The 24,667-nt window shown below is 36.9% G+C and overlaps 1 protein-coding gene across 1 annotated transcript; it reads left to right on the top strand.

Annotated features, from left to right (window-relative positions):
* Nucleotides 1-5,493: 5,493 nt before the first annotated feature.
* Nucleotides 5,494-20,482, top strand: slc1a4 (solute carrier family 1 (glutamate/neutral amino acid transporter), member 4). The gene is made up of 8 exons (XM_015370008.1): nt 5,494-6,112; nt 13,472-13,514; nt 14,913-14,978; nt 17,794-17,960; nt 18,052-18,285; nt 18,381-18,575; nt 18,976-19,110; nt 19,348-20,482. Exons 1-8 carry the CDS (start codon nt 5,550-5,552, stop codon nt 19,580-19,582), a joined length of 1,638 nt encoding a protein of 545 aa, XP_015225494.1. The 5' UTR covers nt 5,494-5,549; the 3' UTR covers nt 19,583-20,482.
* Nucleotides 20,483-24,667: the final 4,185 nt, after the last annotated feature.

The following is a 24,667-nucleotide window of genomic DNA, read 5'->3' as shown; positions in this document are numbered from 1 at the left end:
AGTATTTACAAATGTCTTATCATTTTTAGAGAAATCTTAAGTATTGGGTGAAATTTTTTAGAGTAAAAAAAGTGTAGATTTTACTGTTAAAAACAAAACCTTCAGCCACATCTGACACTTTGACATTTTTGGCAATGATGACAAAAGGTTTGGACACCACTGCCCTAAATAGGCTTAAACTCCTGTGAATTCCAGATGTTTTTGCCATATAACCGGCAATCACACCTCCACCAGCATCATTTACTGTCACTAAAGCCTGTTCTATCTTAACAGACCACAGAATATTTTCCGAGAAGTCTGTGATGCAGGTCTTTATGTTCTTTTTTGTGCATTGGTTTTGGCCTCTGAGTGCTCCAATGGTGGCCATTTTTGTGCACACAGTCTCTTTTTATTTTTGCGTTATAATAAACACTGACCTACAGTGGGGGAAATAAGTATTTGACCCCTTGCTGATTTTGCAGGTTTGCCCACTTACAACAAATACAGCAATCTACAATTTTAATCATATGTACATTCTAACAGTGAGAGACAGAATCCCAAAGAAAATTCCAGAAATTCACATCATATGAATTTCTAAAAAGTTGATAACCATCTCGCTCTCGCTGTAATTCAGAAGAGTCCCAAAGCCCCAGACATGGCTTTGTTAATCTCCCAAGACTGACAAATGTGTTGGACATTTTTCTTTTGTTTAAGGCATTATGTGTTGGTTTTTCAGCACGTTTCCACCTTAATCACGTTGTTGTCAGACTGGATGTATTTCAGGATTTAATTGATTCTACTACTCTGACAGTAATTAGTCTTGGGTGCGGTTAGTGAAACTAAACATACCTTTTAAAAAAATTTGATTACTCACACTTAATTCCGGTTTCAATGGAACCTATTTTTGCTTTTTTTTTTTTTTTTTAACTAGGTCTGCTTTTTAGACTTACTCTGGTTTTCTTTGTCTGCTTTTAATGTTTGAATCTAAGACACATATATGTGACACAAAAGAGGGTAAATAAGAAAAATTAGAAATTATTTGTTAGGGTACAAGTACTTTTTTACAGCTCTAATCCATTGTCATTTTTCCAACTTAATCACTCTGAAATGCTTAGAGAAATTATATAACCAAATATTTTTTATCTCTGACCCTAGTTCTGACTCAGCATGGCATATATTAATGATCAAAACCAGACAGTTAGAAAAAGACTGAACAATTATAAGACATCTTGTCATTGGAAATAAACCGGTTTAATTACAAAGCTGTATCTAAATGATTGGAGGAAACCAAACACATACCAGCTTTCAAGCACGGTTTAAAGCTACTGGACCTGGACTGTCAGCAGTCCTCGAATCGACCGTGAACTCTTCTCTATTCCACAGCATATGCTTAAGTTTCTAAGTATATTTATATAATAGAAATTGTACAAAATCAGCTCAAATCTTTTTAAAGACAAAAATAAACAAAATAAAGCGTAAATGTTTCAATTAATGTTATGTCCAATATGCATGATATTTTATGATAACGTAACAAAGACACCTTTTATTTGAGTTACCCTTTTTTTTTGTAAAAACTTTACTTTTTAGTTCCATTGCAGTGCGTCATCAAGACAGTGAACTAATGATATCACACACATTGTTCACATGTTTCATTTTAAAAATACCTGCTTTTTTATAGAGAAATGATTTATGGCGAGTTAGCCTCTAAGTTGTGTGTTTTTTCTTGCCTCATTGCTGTGGAGACTAAATAGTTTAGCTTTTTTACCATTATAGGAGTATGTCATTGAGTATGAAAGTTGTGCTAATCTAAGTGAATGAAAAAAATGGTAATTCTTAAAAAAAAAAAAACAATAAAATAAAATTCTAATAAAATAAAAGCAATAGAGACATTAGATAATATGGATTACTAGAGCTAGTCCTCAGGAGTGCCACTAGGCTGAAAGTATAGTGTTGAGCTGTCCACTCAAAAATAGGCTGGAGGGACAAAAGGGCTCTCTGCTAGAGAAAAAGAAAACTTAAACATGAGTCCTAACGACTAGAATATAACGGTTTTCTGTAAGACCAAAGTTATTGAATATTTAATTGCTAATGGAAGCTGAACAATAAAACCTGAGGATGAGAAAACTATCCAAACTCTGAAGTCTGCATTGTTTAGTGGTTTAATCAAGATAATTATCCTAAACTAACACTATGGTCATACAGAAATGTTTCCCAAGATTAAAACTTCCGTTTCTTGATTAGAAAACAAGAAAAAATGTAATTAAATCCCATTTAGCATAGCTTCTCTATGTTAAAGAGCTTAATATGGACAAACCTCGAGAGCAAACAGGATTTGAAAAAGGCCACAGCAAAGGGGCCTGTGGAGAATCTTTGTTGAAGTGTTTTAGGATGTCCTGGATCTCCATCAGCTACCAACTTCTGTCTTTGCATATTAAGAATATGTACAAAGTTTTATTCTGACTAACATTAGTTTGTTTCACACATAATGTTTGTCAGAGAGTATGGCGCTTTGTGTAGATGTTGTTTTAACATTATGCAGCTTTAAGTTTGAAGTATTCATTTAAATCATATGTGAGCAGGGCTAATAAATGAAATTGTTAAATGTCGTTTAATAACGTGGTTGGTACCCAATGAAACAAAAAAAAAAAAAAGACTGTTTGTTTTACAATGCTGCCATCTTGTGTTCAAACATGTGTAGTACGCCATAAAGTCAAACTGGAAACTTCTTCGGGTCATTCTTCTTGAACAGGAGGTCCTTCCCTTGGGTAAGAAGTTTCTTATTAGTGAGATATTTTATGATTTCTTTATTTTCTTCCCTCACTTCATTAAAATGAGATGTTCTGAATGTAAGAAGAAAGAATGAAATGGGCGAGGATGTGGAGGATACAGCGCCCCCTAGGAAGCGCTGGCCGTGGTGCTGACATCACTGCCTCAACAATTCTTCAATTAAAACACTGATGTAAGTTGTTTGAGCAGCAAAATATGTTATGGCATGTACAGCGACTTGTAAAAGTGTTTATACTCCTCTGTATTTATTTATTTTTTATTGCGTGATCCCAAAAAAGTGCTTTATTTGGGTAAAATGCCGCTTATCTGAAAATTTATCAAACGTTAAACCCAAAGCAGTTCTCATACCACTGGATGACATCCAGTGCAACCATTTGTCCAGCAACGTCCTACGTATAATTTAATAACAGTAAAAATACAGACAGTCTTTGTAACAAGTAAAAAGACACAATAAAACCCTAAACAAAATGAAGTTCCCTGCCTACATGTATTTCTATTTTAAGTATGTATTGATGAGAAAATAGCACATCTCTCTATACACCATCATCACCATGGGGAGACATGGTGGTGGGAGGATCATGAAGTAAATATGCTTCTCCTCAGCAGGAACAGGCAGGGTAATAACTGGTCATAGCTGAGAGGAAAAGAGATGGAGGTAAATATATCAGAGGCTTCAAATGATGTGAGACTGTACCAGGGGTCCACGTTCCAGCAGGTCAGCAACATTAAGCATACAGCCAGAAATTCAATGGAAAGGTTTTTTTTTTAACCTAAAGCCCTGCAGCCAAAAAGAACAGCAAAAGGAGGTTTTGCAAAAAAAAGAAAAAAAAAGAAAAAAGAAAAAAGAAAGCCCTTTGAAGTCCTGGCTAATGTGACATGACGTGAAGGTCAAAAGGTCATGGTCTTGTCATCCACAAGTATTGCAAGACATTTAGAAAATATTCCATGTAGGCAAAAACAATGATTTTAGCACACGACTTTTCTATTTACTTCAATGGCCACAGGTGTATAAAATCAAGCACCCAGGGATGGAGACTGTTGTTATAAACATTTTTGAAAGAAGTGCCAATCTTACCGACTCAGTGAATTCCAGTGTGGAACTGTGATAGGGAGCCTCCTGTGCAACAAAACCTGGCCTGAAATATCTTCACTCCAAAGTATTACACAGTCAATGGTCAGTTGAATCAGAAAAAAAAGTGTTTTGGGAATGACATCCATGAATTGATAGGCCACGTAAACTAACTTAGCTAATGCGAAGAGGTCGCCAACTTTATTTATATTCAGTCCCTAACCCCCTCCAAACTTCATGTGGCCTTTAGATTAGCTCTAGAACCGGGAGCAGGGAGCTTCAGGAAATTTATTTCTATTGTGGAGCAGAAGCATCCAAACCATACATCACCATCTGCAATGTAAATAGTGGATGCACTTATACAAAGCAGGTGTTTATTGGACTCCAGAGCTGTGAAGAATCAATTCTCTGGAAGGACGAATCATGCTTCTCTATCTGGAAATCTGACAGATACTTACGGTACTTGTCTGACCACAAAATGCCAAGTGTACAATTTGGTGGCTGGGGGAGATTATGGTGTAGGGTTGATTTTCTTGAGCTAGGCTTGTCCCCTTAACTCTGAATGCTTTTGGACGTTTTGAATGCCCCAAACTTTGTGGGAACAGTTTAGAGTTGCCCTCTTCCTCTTGCAACATGACAATGCAAAGCAAGGTTCATGAAGACATGGATGGCAGGGTCTGGTGTGGATGAACTTGACTGGCATGCACAGATTACCAACCTCAACCTGAAAGAACACCTCTAGGAATTGGAACTAGAGTAGAGACTGACAGCCAGGCTGTCTTGCCCAACATCATTGTGTGATGAGGTCATTGTGTGACCTCATAAATTCACTGTTGGAAGAATGATCAGAAAATCCGATAGATCTTGCGGACATCCTTCCCAGAATAGTTGAAGCTGCTCTAGCTGCAAAGGATGGACCCACATCCTATGGATTAGGAACTGGATGTCACTTAAGTGTATAATTGTATGTGCATGCTTTGTTTAGTGTTACCTCAAATTTCAACTTGTTAACTTCTAATTATACCAAGGTGACAAATTTTTGCTCCACAGTTCTTCACGGCATAGCTAAAAAAATCTTAAATACTAAGTCCACACCACACTTGGTGGCTCACTAGTACCGTAGGGCCAATTACTATAGTCAATTCTTTTCACTAGTAGAACATCTATTCCTATAAGTAAATGATAAATGTGCCAGCTTTTAAAAAACTGTTCTAATCAGGGCGTTTTCTTAAAGCAGCACATCCAAACATTGCATTAGTGCAACAAAACCTCTACTGATTAGTTTTAATTGCGAGGCATGGTCATTTTAGATCAGAACACTCCTATGTTTTTCTTTTTGTCCATCAGTCAAATGATGGCTCTGCACAGATTGGATAACTGTGTTGTACTGATTTACTAGTTGCAGGTTACAGGTTGTGATGCAAACTGCACATGTATTTTGGTGTATGATTAGTTGTATTTTGCTTTTTTTCATCCATCCCCATTCAACACACCCTGGCAATCTTCTCTGCTCTTGCATCATTTGGTGAAACCATAAAGAAGGAGCTTTTGTGCGCATGCTCCATTGGATAATGCGTCGTTGCTCCATCTCTATTGGCTGACCGCGCCCCCTCTGCACTCAGCCTTTACAGCCCACCACTCCATGCGTGGACATTCAACCCACGCTGCCTGAGACACACGGCCGTCTGCTCCCCAGACAAAAAAAAAAAAAAAGATGGAGAAAAAGAGCGAGCTCAATGGACATGCGATGCCCAGCTCCGCGTCCACAGCTCGGATGCTGGAGAACAGCGAACAGGAGGAGCCCTGCGTGGAGGAGCAGCAGGAGGAGCAGAAGAAAAAGCAGAGGGGCTTCAGGGAGAGGCTGTGCGCTTTCCTGAGCCGGAACCTGCTGGTGATCCTCACCGTGTCCGGCGTCCTGGTGGGCGTCGGGCTCGGCATGGTGGTCCGCAGCATGGATCTGACCAAAGCGCAGATGAGCCACTTCGCCTTCCCCGGAGAGATGCTGCTGCGGATGCTGAAGATGATCATCCTGCCGCTGGTGGTCTGCAGCCTGGTGTCCGGCGCCGCCAGCCTGGACACCCGCTCCCTGGGAAAGCTGGGGGGCATAGCGGTCGCATACTTCCTGGTAACCACGCTGATCGCCTCGGGGATCGGGGTGGCGCTGGCCTTTATCATCAAACCGGGGGTTGGAGCCGGAGCCCTGAACACCAACAGCCTGGGGTTGGAGAGCGTCAGCAGCAACAAGGAGACCACTGACTCCTTCCTGGACCTGGCCAGGTAAGCCCACCCCACCGCGCGCCGCTTCACATTTGTACCACATTTCCACACCACAATAATCATTTCAGTGGTTGAAATATGGCTTTATGCACTGAAAAAAATAAATAAATAAAACTCTTTCAAAACAATGTGCACTAACATTTTTTAAAGTAAATTTACATTTCAGGTGCAGACAAAAAACAAAACAAAACAAAAAAATAACAATTGCTTAACCTAAACTTTCCATTAAAATAAATTTACATATAAATTTTGCAATTGGCTTAATGTTAATTGAATCAATTTCAATTAACATTAATTGAATGTTAGTTTGAATCAATTTGACTGGATGATCTGGTTGAACTGTAAATTGCCTTGAGATGACATGTCTTGTGAATGTGGCGCTATATAAATAAACTAAATTGAATTGAGGTACCTCAATTAACATTTTAATTGATAGTGAAGCTTGTGTTATATATATATATATATATATATATATATATATATATATATATATATAAATTATACCAAGCACTTAAACGATTCACAATTGTGAATAGATTAAGTAGTTTTTTAACTTTAGATTCTTAAATAAATATATTTTTAATAATCTGTTAAGTAATTTGGGATTTTGAGCACATGTTTATAAAAACACAAAACAACAAATATATTTTATTGAGCTTAAAATGCCCCCCCAAAAAGCTATTAAAATCTTTTTTGTGTGTTTTCACTGATGAAAACAGGATTTCTCTATATTTAACATCTTTAGTATTGAATAATCTAGTCTATGTCTACCGTTTTAATGATTCCTGATTTGAACCTTAGTCCTTGAAAAAAAAAACCCCAGTGAAATAGCCCTTTATTTTATAAATCAAAAGTTAGCTTCAGGTATGCCTGTGAGAAATGGAAAAAAAAAAAAATTCTGCATCATCTCATTTGTGTTTTGTTGCTATGTTGCCCTTTATTGACTTAGTCAGAGGGAAGAACAGAATATATAGAGGAAAGGTTTGAAGTTGTCTGTGTTCGTGGACTAATAGCCTGTAAGGGGCGTATCTCCACCCCTAATAATGGGGTTCTCAAAAGTGCTGTTTTTGTTAATTTCTGGTGTTTTATGAACTACATGTTGTGAAAACTGTGGATCATTATCCTTTGTCCTGTTTCTGCAGTGGATGGAGAAGAAGAAGCAGCTTTATAAACACTGTAAGGGTCGTATTAAGCTATTACATCCACTGATGGGACCCTTTCAGTGTGGGTCATGGTACCCTGAAGTTTACATGTCAGCTGCGCTGTAACTGGGTCAGTTCCCACTCTCCATCTCCACACGGGATTCCGGTGGTGGGGGGTCATAGTCATGTGGATGCTCTACCTAATCTGCCCTTTCATCAATGGAACCATCAGTGTTGTGTAACTACTGCTTTGATTTGCAATTCAAATCAAGAAGGGGCTCTCTGCCCTGCTGGGCCCTACACAGCCGTCGCATGTCCCCAAAAGAAAAAGTTTAAGCTTGATTAAAGTGGCCGAAAAGTTTGACCATTTTCCATTTCTACAAAGGTGTAGAAAGTTGTGGACAGGCATGCTTAATTACAAATTCAAAACCTAATGAACAAAAATTAGAATGTATGAAATAATTAATTGCTTAGATATGCAATTTTTTTTTATCATGAATGGAGTCTGCCAGTACTGTGCAATTGTTTTAAACCACTGTCAAAGTTTCATAGTCATGTTTTCATCACTGGGGCCAGGACTAGTTCTACAGGGGCCCTGATGGCCCCTCTCTAGAACCGCCATGGCTATAACCTAGATGATCTGCTGGACTCACTTGGCGAGGGCTAAAATCCTGCTTTCTGTCTATCAATCTGTGTATTTGTTTATTTTTTTTGTATCTTAAATGCATCTAAAGAAACGGGAAGAGGCTGTGCCTTGTGACAGACTCCCAACAAAGAGTCAAAGATCCTTATTTTAAATCTGTAATTTGTCAAAAACCTCTTAATTGTAGACACAACACTGGCTCATCTGGAGAGTTTAAAAAATATTTGAATGCCTCAAAGATTTATCAGTTTAACAAAGATTGGTCTAAAAGTTGACAAAAAAAGTTACAAATCATTTAAGTTCTTAAAATATAATTTCTAAAAGGCCACTTCTCCTTTAAGCTATCAACAATCTACAAGCTACCTGCTTATCTGGAACCAATGATAAGAAAGATCCTTGTTTGTCCTACCTTCACAAACATAAACATGTTGGGTTTGCAAACTCTAATGGGACATTAACTCCAACTTGTCAAAGGAGATAAAGACTCCAGGTGGAGAAGTATCTCACACCCAGTGTTCAGTAGGGTGCAGGATGTGTGATGCTGTGGGCCCAATCTTACTTTTTTTTCCTAATATTTTGTCAGAACAGCCAGTTCATTTTATTTTAAAATCTTTCGGAGGCTTATTTTGATATTTGGTGTGTTTTGATTATTTAAGCCTGATTTTTAAATAGCATATTTGCGTTTATATGTTGGAAGGTAGAGGATACTTGTTGTGGTCGTGTTGGGTTATTAATATAAGCCTGCTGCTCAGCGGCCTTCGTTGGGCCTAATAATAAGTTCCCACACATTGAGAGAAGTTGACAGCTGTTGTAGCTGTGTATTTTGGCTCTCTGCAGAATAAACTGAACACTGTGGCTCTCAGCACTTGGCCCTTATCATCACAGCAGATGGATTGTCTGGGTCCAGGTTCCCAGCCGGACTATCAGGCAGGTTGAACCGGCTCTAAACTCACCCAGAGAAGGACTGGACTCAATCTCTGCTCTTCTGTTTGTGGTTTTCTTATATTGTTGAACCAAAGAATGATTTGCTGAGCTCTTATTCGATATGTAGAGTTTTAGTTTTTAGGCTTTTAAAAAAACAAAAACAAACTCTTTCTTTGGTAAATTTTTCATCACTTAGACTTCATTCAGTTTTGAGCAAACTAAATTTTATAAAGTATCCATAAAGAGGATCCTGGATGTAAGAGTTTCTCCCTCCAGAACCACTGCTTTGAAAAAGTCCTAGTAAAATCCTTCTCACAATTTCTGCACAATACCAGCCCTCTCTGAACCAGTGTGCTGAAACCTTCCCAGAGGGTGAATTCTAACAGCACTGATGACCTCTGACCTCTCCTGCAGCAAGTGTCCGGTTTCACTCTAAAAGCAGGTCTCGTCAAGTATTTTTTGTTTTTTAGTTTAGGAAGGTGTGACCCATAAAAAACTCCTCCAAATGGATTTAGAATAGCTTCTCTTGGAGGAAACATCCCAAACATCCTTTAAAAACAGTGGAAGCTTCCTGTTTGGTTGCCAACAATTAATGGAATTGATGTGATTAATTAATACTTCCTCTTTATGTCGGATGAAGTAAAAAAAAACATGGGTGGATTCATGAACCAAAAGCATTTTAGTTTAGCTTTAAGTCTTTCAAGTCTTAAAAAAAACCAAACTTGCTGCACTCTGCTGGATGGAAAGATGCATCATCATCTATAATATGACTTAATCTTCTGCAGACCTTATGATCAATCGAAGGAGAAATGTCCACCTGTGGCTTTCTTTTTGCTGTATTATCTTTTAGATTGTCACTACATGTGGAAATGTGCCTCTTTTCTTCAGCCAGAAATCAAACAAAAACTCCAGCCTCTTCTTCTTTGGGCGGTGCAGAATTAGGATTCCACTTTCCTCTCTGTCCAAGACTGTTTAAGTGTTATTATTGGTTCTAGTTTAGCTCCTTCTTCTTCTGCGGAAGGAGGCCCATTTGTTATCCTTCTTGTCTTCCATCCCAAAGGTTGTGAGTTAAAATCATCTCTGCAAGAAGTTTGCATGTCCTCTGCATGCACACTCTGGTTCACTGGGTTGTATAGTCTCTTTAAATGCCACAGCCCTTCACATATAAACTGCAGAGGTGTGGATACGTCAGATGAGATAAAATATCATCTTTGTCCTCACAGTTACAGTAATGTTGTTTATAACCTTAGTTTTTGTTGTTGTTTTTTTGGGGGGGTTCTGTTCCTGATTGACTTACAGAGGAGTAAAAACCTGGTTTTCAATTACTTATGTGACCTTACATTAAGCCCTAGATAAGATCAAGGTTAGAGTTCCTTTAGTTTTCACATAATGACCACCAAATATTTTTCATCATTAGAAGTATTTCTAAGAAGAAAATGGGCTCTTTGAATGATGCATTTGTACCATAGGTCCAACATAAGTGCAGAAAAAAAGATACATGTGCAAATCCTTAGTAGATGAAAGGCTTCTATTCCTGTCTGCATAGTAGTCCTCTTTCAGCCAGCTAGTCGGCAGTGTGCAGTAACATGTAGGGAAGGGAAAATGCTGAGACCTTTAGAGGTCTCAATAATATAACTTTAAGCCACAGGACCAGCTTAAGTGAATCTTCTAGTAGTGTTGAAAGTTCAGTGGAGACTTTTGCAGAAATAGACCCACTAGGAGGTAAATGCTTGAGTTGATTTGAGTTTGTTCAATGTTTTCCTTGCTCTAGTTGAATGTTCTCCTTTTACAACCTGAATATTTAATTTGGATTTGCTCCAGACTTTAGACCCAGCTCCCTCACTCTGTCTCGATTTACCTTCTTAACAGAGTTTTATAATCCTTTCAGCTGAAATCTTTGTTGTTGTTACCATGTGTTCTGCCAGTTGGTTTGATCTCACCGCTTCTAATAGATTACAGGCATTCTCTCTTCACTGTTTTCCCATTTGTAGAGTCAGACACATGCAGGTATTTGTTTTTAAACTGCCATCAGAAGTCATCAGAAGTTAAAGATATACATTTTTATTTTATTTTGCTGCAGTGAATGAATCTAAAAAAATTTACATTATAGCCAGGTTCCCTTCAGCTGGCATTAGTTTAACCTGTGATTCTGCTGATTTGAAACGAAACGATGCTCAGCTCTGGCTAACTAGGAAGCTGACATATGATGGCTTAAAAAAAAAAAATCTGTCCATGGATCTCACTACAGTGTGGGAAAGACATGCCGTTTCCCAAATGCCCACCTCAATCATGTGATAAAGGGCAACCTGACCTTCAGCTTAGTTCCTGCGGGAATTTTAGATTTACCCTCTGCTGTGTTCGGTAACAGTGGAAAAAAGTTGCAGGTTTGTATGACCGGCCGAGGTCATGTATTGACTGAATCAACATTCAGCCCAGGAGTGAGGGTAAAGTTTACTGGACTCATTAGGGGACTGGATCTGCTTACCGGCTGTGCAAACAAACTTGTGCAAAGAGTTGATGTTCTTGGACAATAAAACGCAATCCCAGAAGATACAGTTTCCAAATCTCCACACGTTTCTTTTTTTTGGGGGGGGGTTCCCAGTACTCCCAGTACTCCCAGTATGCTTATCTCACAGCTTGATAATAAACTCAGTGGGAGGAATGAATACGATCAGATAAACTACAGAAAAAATAGCTTTTTGCTCTGATTACATCTGAACAGAACGCTCATTAACAATTGTTTTCATTTATCTCTTTAAAATAAGCAGAATAAAGGCTACCTGTGAGCTACAGAGTGATATCTGTCCTGTTATACCAGCAGCAAGGTTGGATTCCCAGCCTGGGTCTGTATGTGTGGAATTTGCATGTTGTATGTATGTGGGGGGAAAATTAAGCTTATTGATTAGAAAAACTTTGGTTCATTGTCTTATGATTTTAGATGGCTATCAAACATTCTCCGTGTTGTGAATTCAGTTCAGAGAAAAGTATATGTTAAATAATGGTGCCAATATCATCCATCTAATGTCTTTGTCTGATGTGAGGTCACAGACTCACAAACCCCAGCGAGCCTCTTCCCAGAGATGCTGTGGATCTTATCCTGGGGACCCAGCTTAGATGGATTATTCATTCAAATCCAATTCATTTTCTTGTTAAGTGTTTAGAAATAAAATACTGCCTTTATTACAGCCACCAGCTTTAATAGACTTTAAAGTGATTTGGGCTAAAACAATGAATCAGATTAATTGATTATTGATATTATCCCTAACTAATTTAGTTATCGATTAATCGTCAACTGGAGCACAAAGACTCTAAAACATGCCTTTAGCTGACAGAGCAGCTCTTTTAGTAATTATGCCAAAATTATAAAAAGATATGTAAATATTTTAACTTTAAGATAAAAAAAACTTTTGTCAAAATGCTCTATCCAGAACTCAAGAGGAAAAGTTTTAGTTTCACTTAGTTTAATGCTGTAAAAAAATCTTCTGTAAGGAACCTTTTGCTATCAGATTATCAATTGATTCATTGACAAAATAATCAACAGATTAATCAATTGGCAAAATAATTATTAGTTGCAGCCCTAAAAGTTTTGGAACAAAACAGAGCAGCAAATGGCAAACATGGTGTTATCACTGTCTGTGGATAAGAATCTGATAAGTGTGGCATGTTTGTTTATTCAGGCCCTTTTACTCTCCTACCCCTAAATGCAGTCCTGTGCAACCAGCTGTGTTCTGAAGTCACTTAATTAGTAAATAGAGTCCAGGTGTGTTTTGCTAAATCTCAGAACAAGAACAGCTGTTCTGTTATGGCCCTCGAATCGGCCCTCAATGGTTGTTGTCCTGCAGGTTTTAGACGTTTTTTTCTGCTTCAGCACAGCTGATTCTGATTATGTCTGTTCAGCTAAAGCTTGTTAATCAGTTATCAATGAAAATCAGCTGTGCTGAGGCAGGAAAACCTCCATTGAGGCCAACTTTTGATGGTCCTGCACCAAAGGTTTGTTAAAACAATTAGGAGTGTTAATTAAGGGGTGCCTAGGAGCTCTTTGGTAGAGTTGATGCACAAACTTCCGTGGATAAACATTTTCCCAAATTTAAATATCAACTTCACTCCATTTCCTGAATGTTGCATCCCTATTTCTCAGTTTTATGTCATGTTGAGGTACTGATGAATAAAAGCTATTTGTGCAACAAAATAAAATACATCAAAATAGATTAGAATCTATATTCAAAAAACTGTTTGTTTTTCAGTGTGTGAGGTTGTTCCAGTTTCCTAGAAGCCTTATTTGCTTTCTTTGCTTTAATGTTCATCCTTACACTAGGTTCTGGGTCTGATCTCAGAGCTGTTTCCATATGACACATATCTGGAAAACAGCTGATTCATTAAAATGTGGAGTGAGCTCTCAAATGTATTAAGATTTTGGTTCAATAAGATAAAAATGTTAAAATGTGTCTCTAAATGTGGAAAAGAGACTTTCATGTTTATAGGGTGGAAAAAAATAATGTTTGGGCCACTTGATTCAGGCTTGGTTTGGAAAACATTTCCTCTTCCAGAAGCTTCAGCTCGATTAAACCCATTGACACATCAGAAACTGCATCACCATGGCTCTGGTTTTATCTGCATCTAATTTGTTTTTTCCCCCTCTTCTTAACTCAGGAATCTGTTTCCATCGAACTTGGTGGCGGCTGCTTTCCGTTCTGTAAGTGACTTTTCTCTGGTGGCTTTCCTTTCATATGTTGTGTTGGATTGTTCGTCCTAATTTATTTTACCGACCACGTGGATGCCTCTCCAGGTTCATTTACAGAGGCAATATAACACCCAAAGACCCCGCTCCTGCAAGCTTTTTTTTTTAACCCCCCTTGTCTTTCTCCAACACCCGTTACCATGGCAAAACCATTCCGTTCCCACTAGCCTAGCAACCCACTCTTGAACAGTGCCCGCTTCATTTCCTAGAATTATGTTTGCTGTGTGCTTAAGCCAAAGGAAAACAAGGAAAATTCAATATTTTAGGATGCGAGGCGTGAAATGACTATGCAAACACTCTCCAGGAAAAGTGCGTCCAATTACAGCTGTCAAAGCATTCACACCTTTCTCATTCCAGTCAAGCACAAAATCCTCTCTGTGAATTATAAACTTACAATCTGGTCAGTAAGTGGCAGAGCAAGAGAAGCAGAGTTCATAGAGTTCAATAAATCCCTGAAACACACGCATTTAGTACGGTGAGAGAGCCCCAGTGAAGGGGTTTAAATGTGGGTTAAACCACAAAAGCAGAATGGAGGGTAGATTTAAATAAATCCTTGCAGAGATTGCAAAAAGCTGTTTAATTTAATTAGAAGAAATATCAGATTTTTTTTACTTCTTGGGGTAATGCCCTGTAAATATAAATAAAACTACAATAAAAACAAAAAGAATAAAAGAAATACAGTAAAAAATGTATATCTCATTATGGGCATCAACGTCAATTTTTTAACTTTCAGTTATTTATTTTAACTATATTATTAAATATGTGTTATGAATGTGGTCTAATTTGCACCTGGTCAAAACTATGCATACATGCTTAAAAATGCCCAGTGTTATCTTATTATTAGCAGAATATAAGCAATTTGCTTCTTGTAGCCATAAGAATAATGTACTGCTCAATAATCCTCGCTAATGATTGATGCTTTGAGAATTATTTTTTATAGATTTGGTTAAGTTTTATTTTTTTAATTGTTATTTTTGGATAATTAGTACAATATCATCTGAATAATAATTTTTTTCAGGCTGAAAAATAACATCAAAGCACTGAACTTTGAGGAAATCTATATCTAATTAGTTTAAGTGCCGAGGATTTACATTAATTTACATTACAGCCAAACCTAGTTTTCATTAATTTAGTGTGATCTAAGTCATTAAAAATATTCAATGGTATTTCAGGCTCCATGTTAGTCACCTTATGTTAACAATTTCCCTGTTTATACATCTGCATTTTTGCATGTGGCAATGAATTAAGTCATGATGCATATAAAACTCCTGTTGGGGCCTTCCATTAGTGCATAAAAACAGATTTATGGAGCACACATTTCTAACAATATAATGTTTATGTTTTATGTTATAGTATGCCACGGATTACAAAATGGTTGCTGTGGGTAACGATACCAATGGGACAATCCTCTATCAAAAGGTAAGCACAGAAAGCACAAAAGATTATTGGACACGATAGGCCAGATGTTTTATTTCTAAAAAGGAAAGGAGCTCTCATCGATAGCCACCCACCCAAACAGTTATCTGTTTGCTTTCAGCACTTGGTGTGTAAGCGAGTTATCAATCGGTGCAGACTAACTCAATAGGCAATTTGTGCTGCACCAATGGGGAGGTCTGTTGTGATTTTTAGATTGTTTTTCTTGTTGTAGGTGGACTTTGAATGTAGAAAAACAAAATTTCACAGTATAAAAGTTGAATGTTTTTTTTAAATATAAAAAATGCCTTTGTAGAAAAACCACGCCACAGAAAACCACATGGCGTTTGCCTGTTTATCTGACACCGGGTTATAAGGTAGTTTTGTCAACAATTTGTAGATCATATTCTACAAAGAACAATGTTATTTACAGGTGGAATGCATTTAAGACATTTCCCCATCTAGTGAAAGTAATGCCAAGTTCACCCCAGTGGCAGCAAGTTCGGAGGAATTACAAAAAGTAAGAGCTGCAACTCAGACTCCATAGGCAACCAGATAAAAATATAAAGAAAAACGTCCAGATTTTTCAGAAGGGTTACCAGGAAAAAAAAAACTTTTTTTGCCCCCCCAAAAAACATAGTTTAGCCAAGTTTCATCTAAATGACTTCTAAATGACCTCTGCAACAATGTTCTTTGGACATTAGTGCCTAGAAGTTTGATCACAATGCCCTGGACCATATTTAAGAAAAGGAAACTCCTCTTACAAGCTGTGAAGTAAAGTTGTTGAAAAGTTATGATTGTGCCTTTTTTTCCCCATTTTGAAATCAAATTTGGGGTCATCTGTTCAACAGCAGAAGCTTGGTCCAAACTCTGTTATCGCAACCAAATTTAAACAGCAGGTGTATCATCTACAGCAGGAGAACATTTTGGTTGCCTCCTTCCTGGACTCAGCTGAACACGTCAGGCCAGGTGTAACTACAATGAGAAGAAAACAAAAAACTATTGAATATGTAAATGTTGTAAAAATGTCAAATAATGCAAAATTAGAGAGTAATAAGAGAAAATAAAAGCAAGGAGAAGTGGACTCCATGTCCTCCAGTGGCTTAAGCCTAGAACAGCATAGGTATAGACATAACTCAGGATGATCTGAGCCATTCAAATTATAAATTTTATGAAAAAAGATTGTTTGAACTTCTTCTGAAAAAGATAGTTTGGTGTCTGCCTCAGAATAAATCTGGTAGTTGCTTTCATAAGAGAAAAACCTGAAAACTACAAAAGTCTGCTTCCAGTTCTACTGTTAAAAATTGTAAGGAACAATCAGAGCTTTCTTACATGATTCAGCTTGATTATTTATGGCTCTATATCAGAGAAAGAGAATTAAAAATTTAAGGAGAGGTAAATAAAGGGAATCTAAAATAACTGAAATATCTCTCTGGCTATAGCAAATTATGGTGTGTTGTCCAGTTCAGTGTTACTGGTCAAAGCTGGTCAGGCTGTGGGAGAGCTCAACGCACTATGAAGGGATTGAGCTCAGGATTTGTTGCTGTCTTTATTCATTATCCATCATCCAGTTCATTGAATTCTCCTGCTGCCTGAGACCTGTGCAACCGTGCAAGCTCTCTCTATAGTAAGGAGTGCTGTACAAACGAGAGTGACTGTATAAGCTCTCCAGCTCGACTAGTTTACTTTACCATAAATGAGGTGGGCGCATGTTGTTCCTGACCAGGCTTAGACTGGCTGAGCAACTGCTGTTGTGGAAACATATTTAAAGAACTAAAAAAACAGTTCTGGTTGGCTTTGGGTAAACATGTATGTTTTTGCCGTGCTAGCTGTATGTACTCAAACACTTTGGTCTTAATTGAACTCTTGTGTGTGTTGAGATAAAAAAAAATAGAAATGTTATTAAATAAAAACACTTCTGGCACTCCCACCTACCTTACTATGCTAGTTTTGATTTTTAAGTATATTTCTCCCAAGAATATGAATAATCAACATTTTACCTGCAATCAGTTATTTATATTGGTAATGAATTATTTCTGCGCTTCGGGACCTTTGCTATTAGGGCATTGCACAAGCCTTAAAGATGCAAAAAAAAATGTCAGTTACATTCCGCATGACTTGTTTCCCCCTTGTTTGCCTTTCTACACTAAGTTGGGTGGATTTTTCTTGGGTTGTGCACAGACCCGTAAGAAGATATGGCTTTGATGGCTTCTAATTTACAGCGTTTTTCGGCAGTTTAACTCAGTTTTAAAATGTTTTGTTGGAATTTGATCATCTCTCATTAAAAGCTAAAATACTTAGAATGAATAAACCTTGACAAGTATATTGGATTCTGAGTAGATGTTCTTTAAAACACTATTTGGGATTCAGTGAATCTTTTATTCTAGTTGTGCAAAAATGCCTTTCTGTGTTTATTTTTCTTTTTTTTTCCCTTGTTTTGAAAAAGTGTAAAAACTGCAAGATATAAATCAGTTGAACTTAAACTGATCTATAAAGTATGTGTATGTTTTCACTGACGGTCTATGGAGCAAGAACTGATAATGGTTGTAATGAAGTTTTTTTTAAGCCATCATTTTTTTTAAGATCTTAATTTAATTGTTCATTTTTTTAAATTTATTTGTGCTTCCTTTATGTCACTGCAAAGTTTCTTGTGCTCTAGTGCTCCTTATATCCTAAACTGCTCAGGCTTAACGTATTTTCAAAGATACATTTCTGTTTTCTTGTCTGTTGATTTTAAATGGAAGTACTTTTTAGAGATTTTCTCTCAAAATCTGTATAGTTTGTACATGTTCTCACAGTGTAACATTTCTGGATGTTTTAGGTGCCGATTGGAACTGAAACAGATGGCATGAACATCCTGGGCCTGGTGCTGTTTGCTATGGTGTTCGGTGTGGCCCTGCGGATGCTTGGACAGGAGGGAGAAGAGCTAATTCGTTTCTTTAACGCATTCAATGAGGCAACGATGGTGCTGGTGTCCTGGATCATGTGGTAAATATGGATGGATGGCCCCCACCTGTTCAAGGTTTGATCAAAGGTGCCAATGATCTTCTTTCATAGTAATGCCTTCTTTCTTTCTTAGGTACATTCCCTTTGGCATCATGTTTCTTGTGGGAAGTAAGATCGTAGAAATGGAGGATGTGGTTCTTCTGGTCACAAGTCTGGGGAAATACATCTTTGCTTCAATCTTGGGCCACATCATCCATGGAGGCATTGTTCTTCCCCTCATCTACTTTGCATTCACACGAAAAAACCCCTACAGTTTCCTTTCAGGCCTCATCACACCTTTCACCACCGCCTTCGCCACCTGCTCCAGGTATTCTCCCACAGCGGCCAATGCATTTGGTTTTTCTCGCCAACATGGATCATCCAGGCGATAATTTCACTCTGCTGTTTGATGTTTTTCACCAGTTCAGCAACTCTTCCTTCAATGATAAAGTGCGTGGAAGAAAACAATGGTGTGGACAAACGCATTAGCCGCTTCATCCTTCCCATTGGTGCCACCGTGAACATGGATGGAGCAGCCATTTTCCAGTGTATTGCTGCCGTCTTCATCGCACAGCTCAACAATACTGAGCTCAATGCAGGACAGATCTTTACCATCTTGTAAGTTTTATTTTATAAAAGGAATTTGATGTTTTAAAAAAAGGGGTTCAAGGCAACTTTTTAAAACTTTACTACATTATTATGCATTTTACATCAATGATGCATTGAGCTAAATGTTGCCCTCTCCATTAAGGTTTACAGTTCTTGTCCTGTTGGAGGGTAAACCTCCCACCTAGTCCCAAGTCTTTTTTAGCCTCTTGTAGGATTTTTCACTATTTAGATTCGTCCATGATTCAATCAGCAATGTGCAATACTTTTTTGTAAGGAAAGCAATGCATACAATGTGTTAAAAAAAAAAAAAAAAAAAAAAAAGTGAAATAGCGTTTACATCACGAATGCAGAGCTTTCTTTTTTTTCTTTTTTTTGCAACAGATTCATTAATGGTTTCGATCACTTTTAGGGTAACGGCTACAGCCTCCAGTGTCGGTGCTGCTGGTATCCCAGCCGGCGGCATCATCACCATCGCCATCATCCTGGAGGCTATCGGTCTGCCGACCAATGATCTGTCCCTCATGCTGGCTGTCGACTGGATTGTGTGAGTAAAGTTAAACCCAATACATACACTGATAAACAGTCAGTATTATGGGGGCAGAGGAAAAGCAAGTTAAAAAGGTTTTCAGTGTTTTTTCAGATAAAAGTCGTCTTTTTATGCAGAGCTTTAAACATAGAGTTCACCTCCTGAAAAAGGAATCTGATTTCGGAAAGCCATGATTATTAGCAAGGACATCGAACCGCTTTTAATTAGTTTTTTCCCATTTGTTGTTAAATTCAGTGATCGTACTACTACAGTTGTGAACGTTGAAGGTGACGCCCTGGGAGCAGGAATCCTCCACCACATCAACCAGCTGGAGTCAAAGAAGCATCAACAGGAGGTGGCGGCGGAGCTGGAAGAGGTCAGGGTTGAATCTGTGGCCAATGTTCAGGCGGAAGAGGAGACGTCGCCGCTCGTCATGCGTCAAACTAAAATCTTGGAGGGCTTGCCCGAAGCCATTGAATCTGTCCTGTGAACTCAGGCAAACTTTCCTTTCTTGACCGTTTGACCTGAGATTTGTGACGTTGCTGCTTATCGGGCATCAGTGTGACCTGATGTTCTTAAAAAACACAACAAAAAAGTTAAACAAAAAAAAAAGAAAAGGTTGCAACTATGAAGGTTAAAAGTCACAGTCTGCAATGAAGAATCTGCAGAGCATCCAGGATTCTAATCCCAGGTAGCACGTGATGAAATTAAACAAATATTTTTTTAATTAAAATCTCATCATAATTGGTAAGTCATCTAATATGTTTCATGTTTTTTCACTCAAAGGTACACATTATCTCTAAAACAGGACCGAAACGTTCCAATAAATGTTCAAGATGTTTTCCTTAAAGCAACTTTAAAATGTGTGTAAAAATGCCAGGTTTTTGTAAAAAAAAAAAAAATTAAAATTCTATTTTAATGAACCATTAAACCGATTTGCAAACATTAAGTATAACAAATTTTGCGCAATCCTGGTTGAAAAACGACAACAAAAAAGTATGAAAGGCTAAAAATATAAAACCCAAATAAACACAGCAATGGCTTGCCTGCATCATTGTGCACACCCTTAAACTAACACTATATTGAAGCACCTCATAAAACATTTTTGGCATTCATTCTTCCCTAACGTTACCCATCTATAATCCGATCAAACTAAAATGAAGTCCTGCTGGTATTTTTCAGAATTATGCATCCCTTAGCTAAAGCTGCAGGAGAAAGAAATTGAGCAGTTTTAATTTTTGTTGCTTCATCATGACTCTATGAGCATTATCTGGTAAACATATGGTACAACAGGAATATTCCAAAAACTTTCAGGATAAAATCCCAAGAACATTTGGAAAACAGTTCCTCAAAATATGTTTAGCACAGCAATTGCACTTCAAACCATTAAAAAGAAGAAAAAAATAAATCACACCTAGATTCCAACATGGTGGTGGCAGCATCATGCTATGGTGAGTTTTCTTAAATGTAACCAAGTTTATGTCACAATGGCTGAAGTTTTGAATATTTACATCTTATGAAACTTTCGCGTCTAGATTAAAAATCTGAACATGGATTTACTTTATAGCTTCACTTTGAGTCTGAGATCCAAATCAACTATAGTGCTAAAACTGGTTCAATGAAGGATTTGTATAAAGGTGTCCACATTATTGCAACTAGGTTATTGTATCTTTTTATGTTTTCACATTTTACCAGATTTATTTAATTTACTGTGAAATTTTAGAGCATTTTTGTCATATTACTTTTTGAAGAAGCTTTAATATCTTTTCAAAATCTTATTTTTTACATCAAAAACCTGGCAATTTAACCGGACACTTTGAAACACACTTTGTTTTGTGAAAATTTCTAAGGACTTTTGTTTTTATACCATCATAAAACAAAACGAAAAAACACAGAGCCATCATTCACCTTATGGGAATCATAGCTGGGCATTATTGTGACAGATACATTCCATTACCTTGTCATGTCTAATAGAAATGAAGATGATAGTCACCATTCAGGTTAAATTAACCGATTTTCTGTTTTTTTTAATAATTATTGAAAGCTGAATTTTCTACAGTGTAGCTCCCAATCTTAAATAGTATTAGTTAAAGATATTTGGGCTTGTTTTGGCAGAATGAATTGGTAAATTCTAACCCCTGAATAATCTAATAATCATTCAAAGCTAATGGGTTTTACTGTTGTTCACTTTTTGCTCAAGACAGGAAACTTTGGCTGTCAAGACTATTGCTGTACTCTTTAACTAGCAATTTTTTTTTTTAGTTTATTTATACAGTTAAAATCAGTAATTTCCATCGAAAGTAAATATGCTTAAATAAGAGGCAAAAAACCCAATGAAGCTATGAACTCTGTACCAAGGGGGAAAAAAATCCAAATTATTCTACAAGAATTTGATCTTGCATGTTTTGAATATGTTGATATGAAAAATAAAAACATCACGTTCAAGGATATTTATGAGAATTGGGGAAAAAAATGCATTGAAAACGGCCCATCTTATGGCTGCCTTTTATTTAGTTTTTTTGCTTCTCAGGTTTATAAATATATAGCAAAAAAAAAAAACATTTCTAAAAGAGATCTTTCCTTTGACTATGACTATAACTATAACACTGCCTTTTTTAATTCTGCAAAGCTGATAGATGTCGTAAAATGGTGACCATCTTAAAATCCATGTGCGGGCACTGCATGTAAATTTGGAGAAAAAAAAGAAAAACCCCGAAAACTTTGCTGGCTTTAAAAAATATGTTGAAAAATGTATAAATTGATTCACAAAATGATTCCTTTATGGCTGCTTGGGGGGTATTAATGGTTGAAGTGCCACAATTTAGTTCATAAGTTGTTGAATAGGAAAATAATTTAACTACATGATTACATGATACATGTAGAATAAATTCCTTAATTATTTGAATTACTTGATTGAATATTAATAAATCAATAAATATAGAAAATGAGTGAGCATCTCTGCTCCCAGCCCTGGGTAAAGCAGAACAAAACGGATGGAGATATCTGCTGCAAAATCATGTATAGTGTAATTTGAAATTATTAGATTTAAATGATTCAATACTTTATATTTATATGCACAAAAACATATGTGGATATTTAATCGTTTCACTTGTGGATGGTAAAAGGTCATGTTTTGAGGGTCCCTTCATATAGAAGATACAATTTCTGCATAAGCATGCAATTATACTCCTAATATCTCTCTAATACATCAGTAAAAAAAAAAATATTAAGAAATATAAATGATAACAAATTATACAACCCTAAATTGTTGTTCTTAGGAATTGTAACTTTTACTTGAAGTCATCTTATAGCTATTTATGCTTCCCAGAAATGCTGAAATCATCCTATTAAAAGAATAGGGTTTAGGTGCACCCTGTTATGTTTGGCATCACAAAAGCACTCCAGTTTAAAATTCAAACATGTTTTGTCATGTAATTTTTATAGTGGCTGCTTAAAAAAAAAAAGATTTACCCTCCATTCGTGCAAACACTACTTTAAAATGCATGATTCCAATCATTTGTCATGCCTTATTTTAGTTCATTTTTTTTTCAAGCTGTGTTTTAGAAACTTTGGTAATCCGTATTACATAATCCTCATGTCATTTTTCTCCCCATCAATTAAACTCCAATCGTTGACTCCCTTTCTGCATATGTTTATTGTTCTGTGGTTTGTTGGTCTTTTCTTTTAATGAACACTGGATCTTGTTGTTACTATTGTTTTTTTTTTTTTTTTTTTTTTTTTTTTTAAGCTCCATTTTTCTGGATGGGGCTGTTTAGGATTGTGGGGGAGAAACCGGTGCTGTTGTTATTGACCTTGTGCCAAATTCAGTCTCTCTTGAAAGCTGCAAACACTAACTGACCAATAAGCCCCTGCTTCCCTCTAGTGGCTGTAATGTGAAAATGCTAAACAAACTGTGGTACAAGGCAAATAAATGGTTACATGTCCTATTTATTAATGCTGAGGATGGTTCTGGTCCAATGCTGGCTCATGTGATATGTATTCTGTGAAGACCACTAAAACATGAGGGTTTTTCTTGTGTAATTTTGGTGATGAGATGGGGATGATTCAGCTGTGAAATCCAGGGAGGATGTTACAAATGTCTGCTTTAATATATATATAAAAAAAGGAAGTCATTGAAAACGTCATTAGACATATCACAGATTAAGTAACCTCATGCTGGCTTATGTGATTATATGGTTAAGTACACTGCATCTGATATGATCACATGTATCTACAGTTGCTTTAGTACCATGAATTTATATCCTTTTATTATATATCTATATATATTTGATAATTTATTGTGATTGGTTATCCTTTTCAGAATCATTTGTACATTTTTAACGCTAAACAATTTTTCGCCTCAGTTTTCAATGTTTCTACTGTTAGAACATACTGAATAGTATTAATCTTTTTAAGACCTTTCCTGTTGAAGATTTGTAAGAATGTATGTAATTTTTGCTTTTCCTCTTTAGTATTTAAAATAACTCTTTCACCTGTACCATGTCTGTCTAACATTGCACAACTGTTTGCCGTTAGTTCTGCTGCCCGTGTCTTCATTAAAGATGTTTTCTTTTTTTATGAGATGCAGCTGAGTGGAGATTCTATTCATTTATTTGGATCTCAACATATTTAGATGTTATTGAAATGTTGATTCGTTTCAGTAATAACTTTTAAAAAACGGAAAATTCTACAGATTGAATACACTTTTAAAGGTACAGTGGAGGATTTTTGCGAGGTTTTGAAAAGACCCGCAACTACAAAAAAAAAAAAAACAAACAAACAAAAAAAAGCACCTACACAACCCTGTACCCGCTCCTGAGAGGGAACGCCTATTAAAGGCGTGCGAGAGCGTGCATAAGCCCATTTCTCCTCATGCACACTCTGGTAAAAAGTTTCTGTTTGCATCCCTCATACAAGCTTACTTTCCAAAAAAAGATTTGCAATCTTTTTCATTATCATACCCACCACGGGTAAGTGAAAATGGTGACGAGCACGTAGGACGGCCTTACATAAACATATCAGCAGAATGATTGATAATTAGGAGGACCACTTATTTTGATGATCCACCCAGAAAAATAACATCCTATACTATACCTTTAAGTTTGATGATGGCTTAAAGATTATAAAAAAAACCAAATCTTGTATTTTAGCATAATAGTTTTAAGAAGACCATTTTTGATCCACACTTGCACAATGATAAGAAAATGACTACCCTCTATAAGGTAGATAAACTGCTGAAGTTCATCACACAAAAGCTCATTCTTCATGGCAGAGAAGATTGCGAGGATCTCATTTTTAAGAAGCTGTTAGTTTAGAGGGTTGCTTCCAATCATACAAAAACATGTTGAGTGGAAGAAACTATAGTATGATGGGCTCAGTCATCAGTACTGGAGAGACTTGCAAGACATGGACTATGCATGGAGTTGGTGCCACTGTGATCCACTGCACGCACTTACATCATGAGCATTTCCTGTAATATAGGGTTAGGGCTGTGCCTTTTCCGAAAAAGCAAAAAATATTTATTGGCCAAAATTGTGCTTTCTTTTTGTTCTGTTATAATATATCAGTTTTCTGT

Source organism: Cyprinodon variegatus, unplaced genomic scaffold (genome assembly GCF_000732505.1).
Source record: "Cyprinodon variegatus isolate N-32 unplaced genomic scaffold, C_variegatus-1.0 Scaffold40, whole genome shotgun sequence".
NCBI lineage: Eukaryota > Metazoa > Chordata > Actinopteri > Cyprinodontiformes > Cyprinodontidae > Cyprinodon > Cyprinodon variegatus.
The sequence above is the reverse complement of the archived record's forward strand: the minus strand, read 5'-3'. Positions and strand labels throughout refer to the sequence as shown.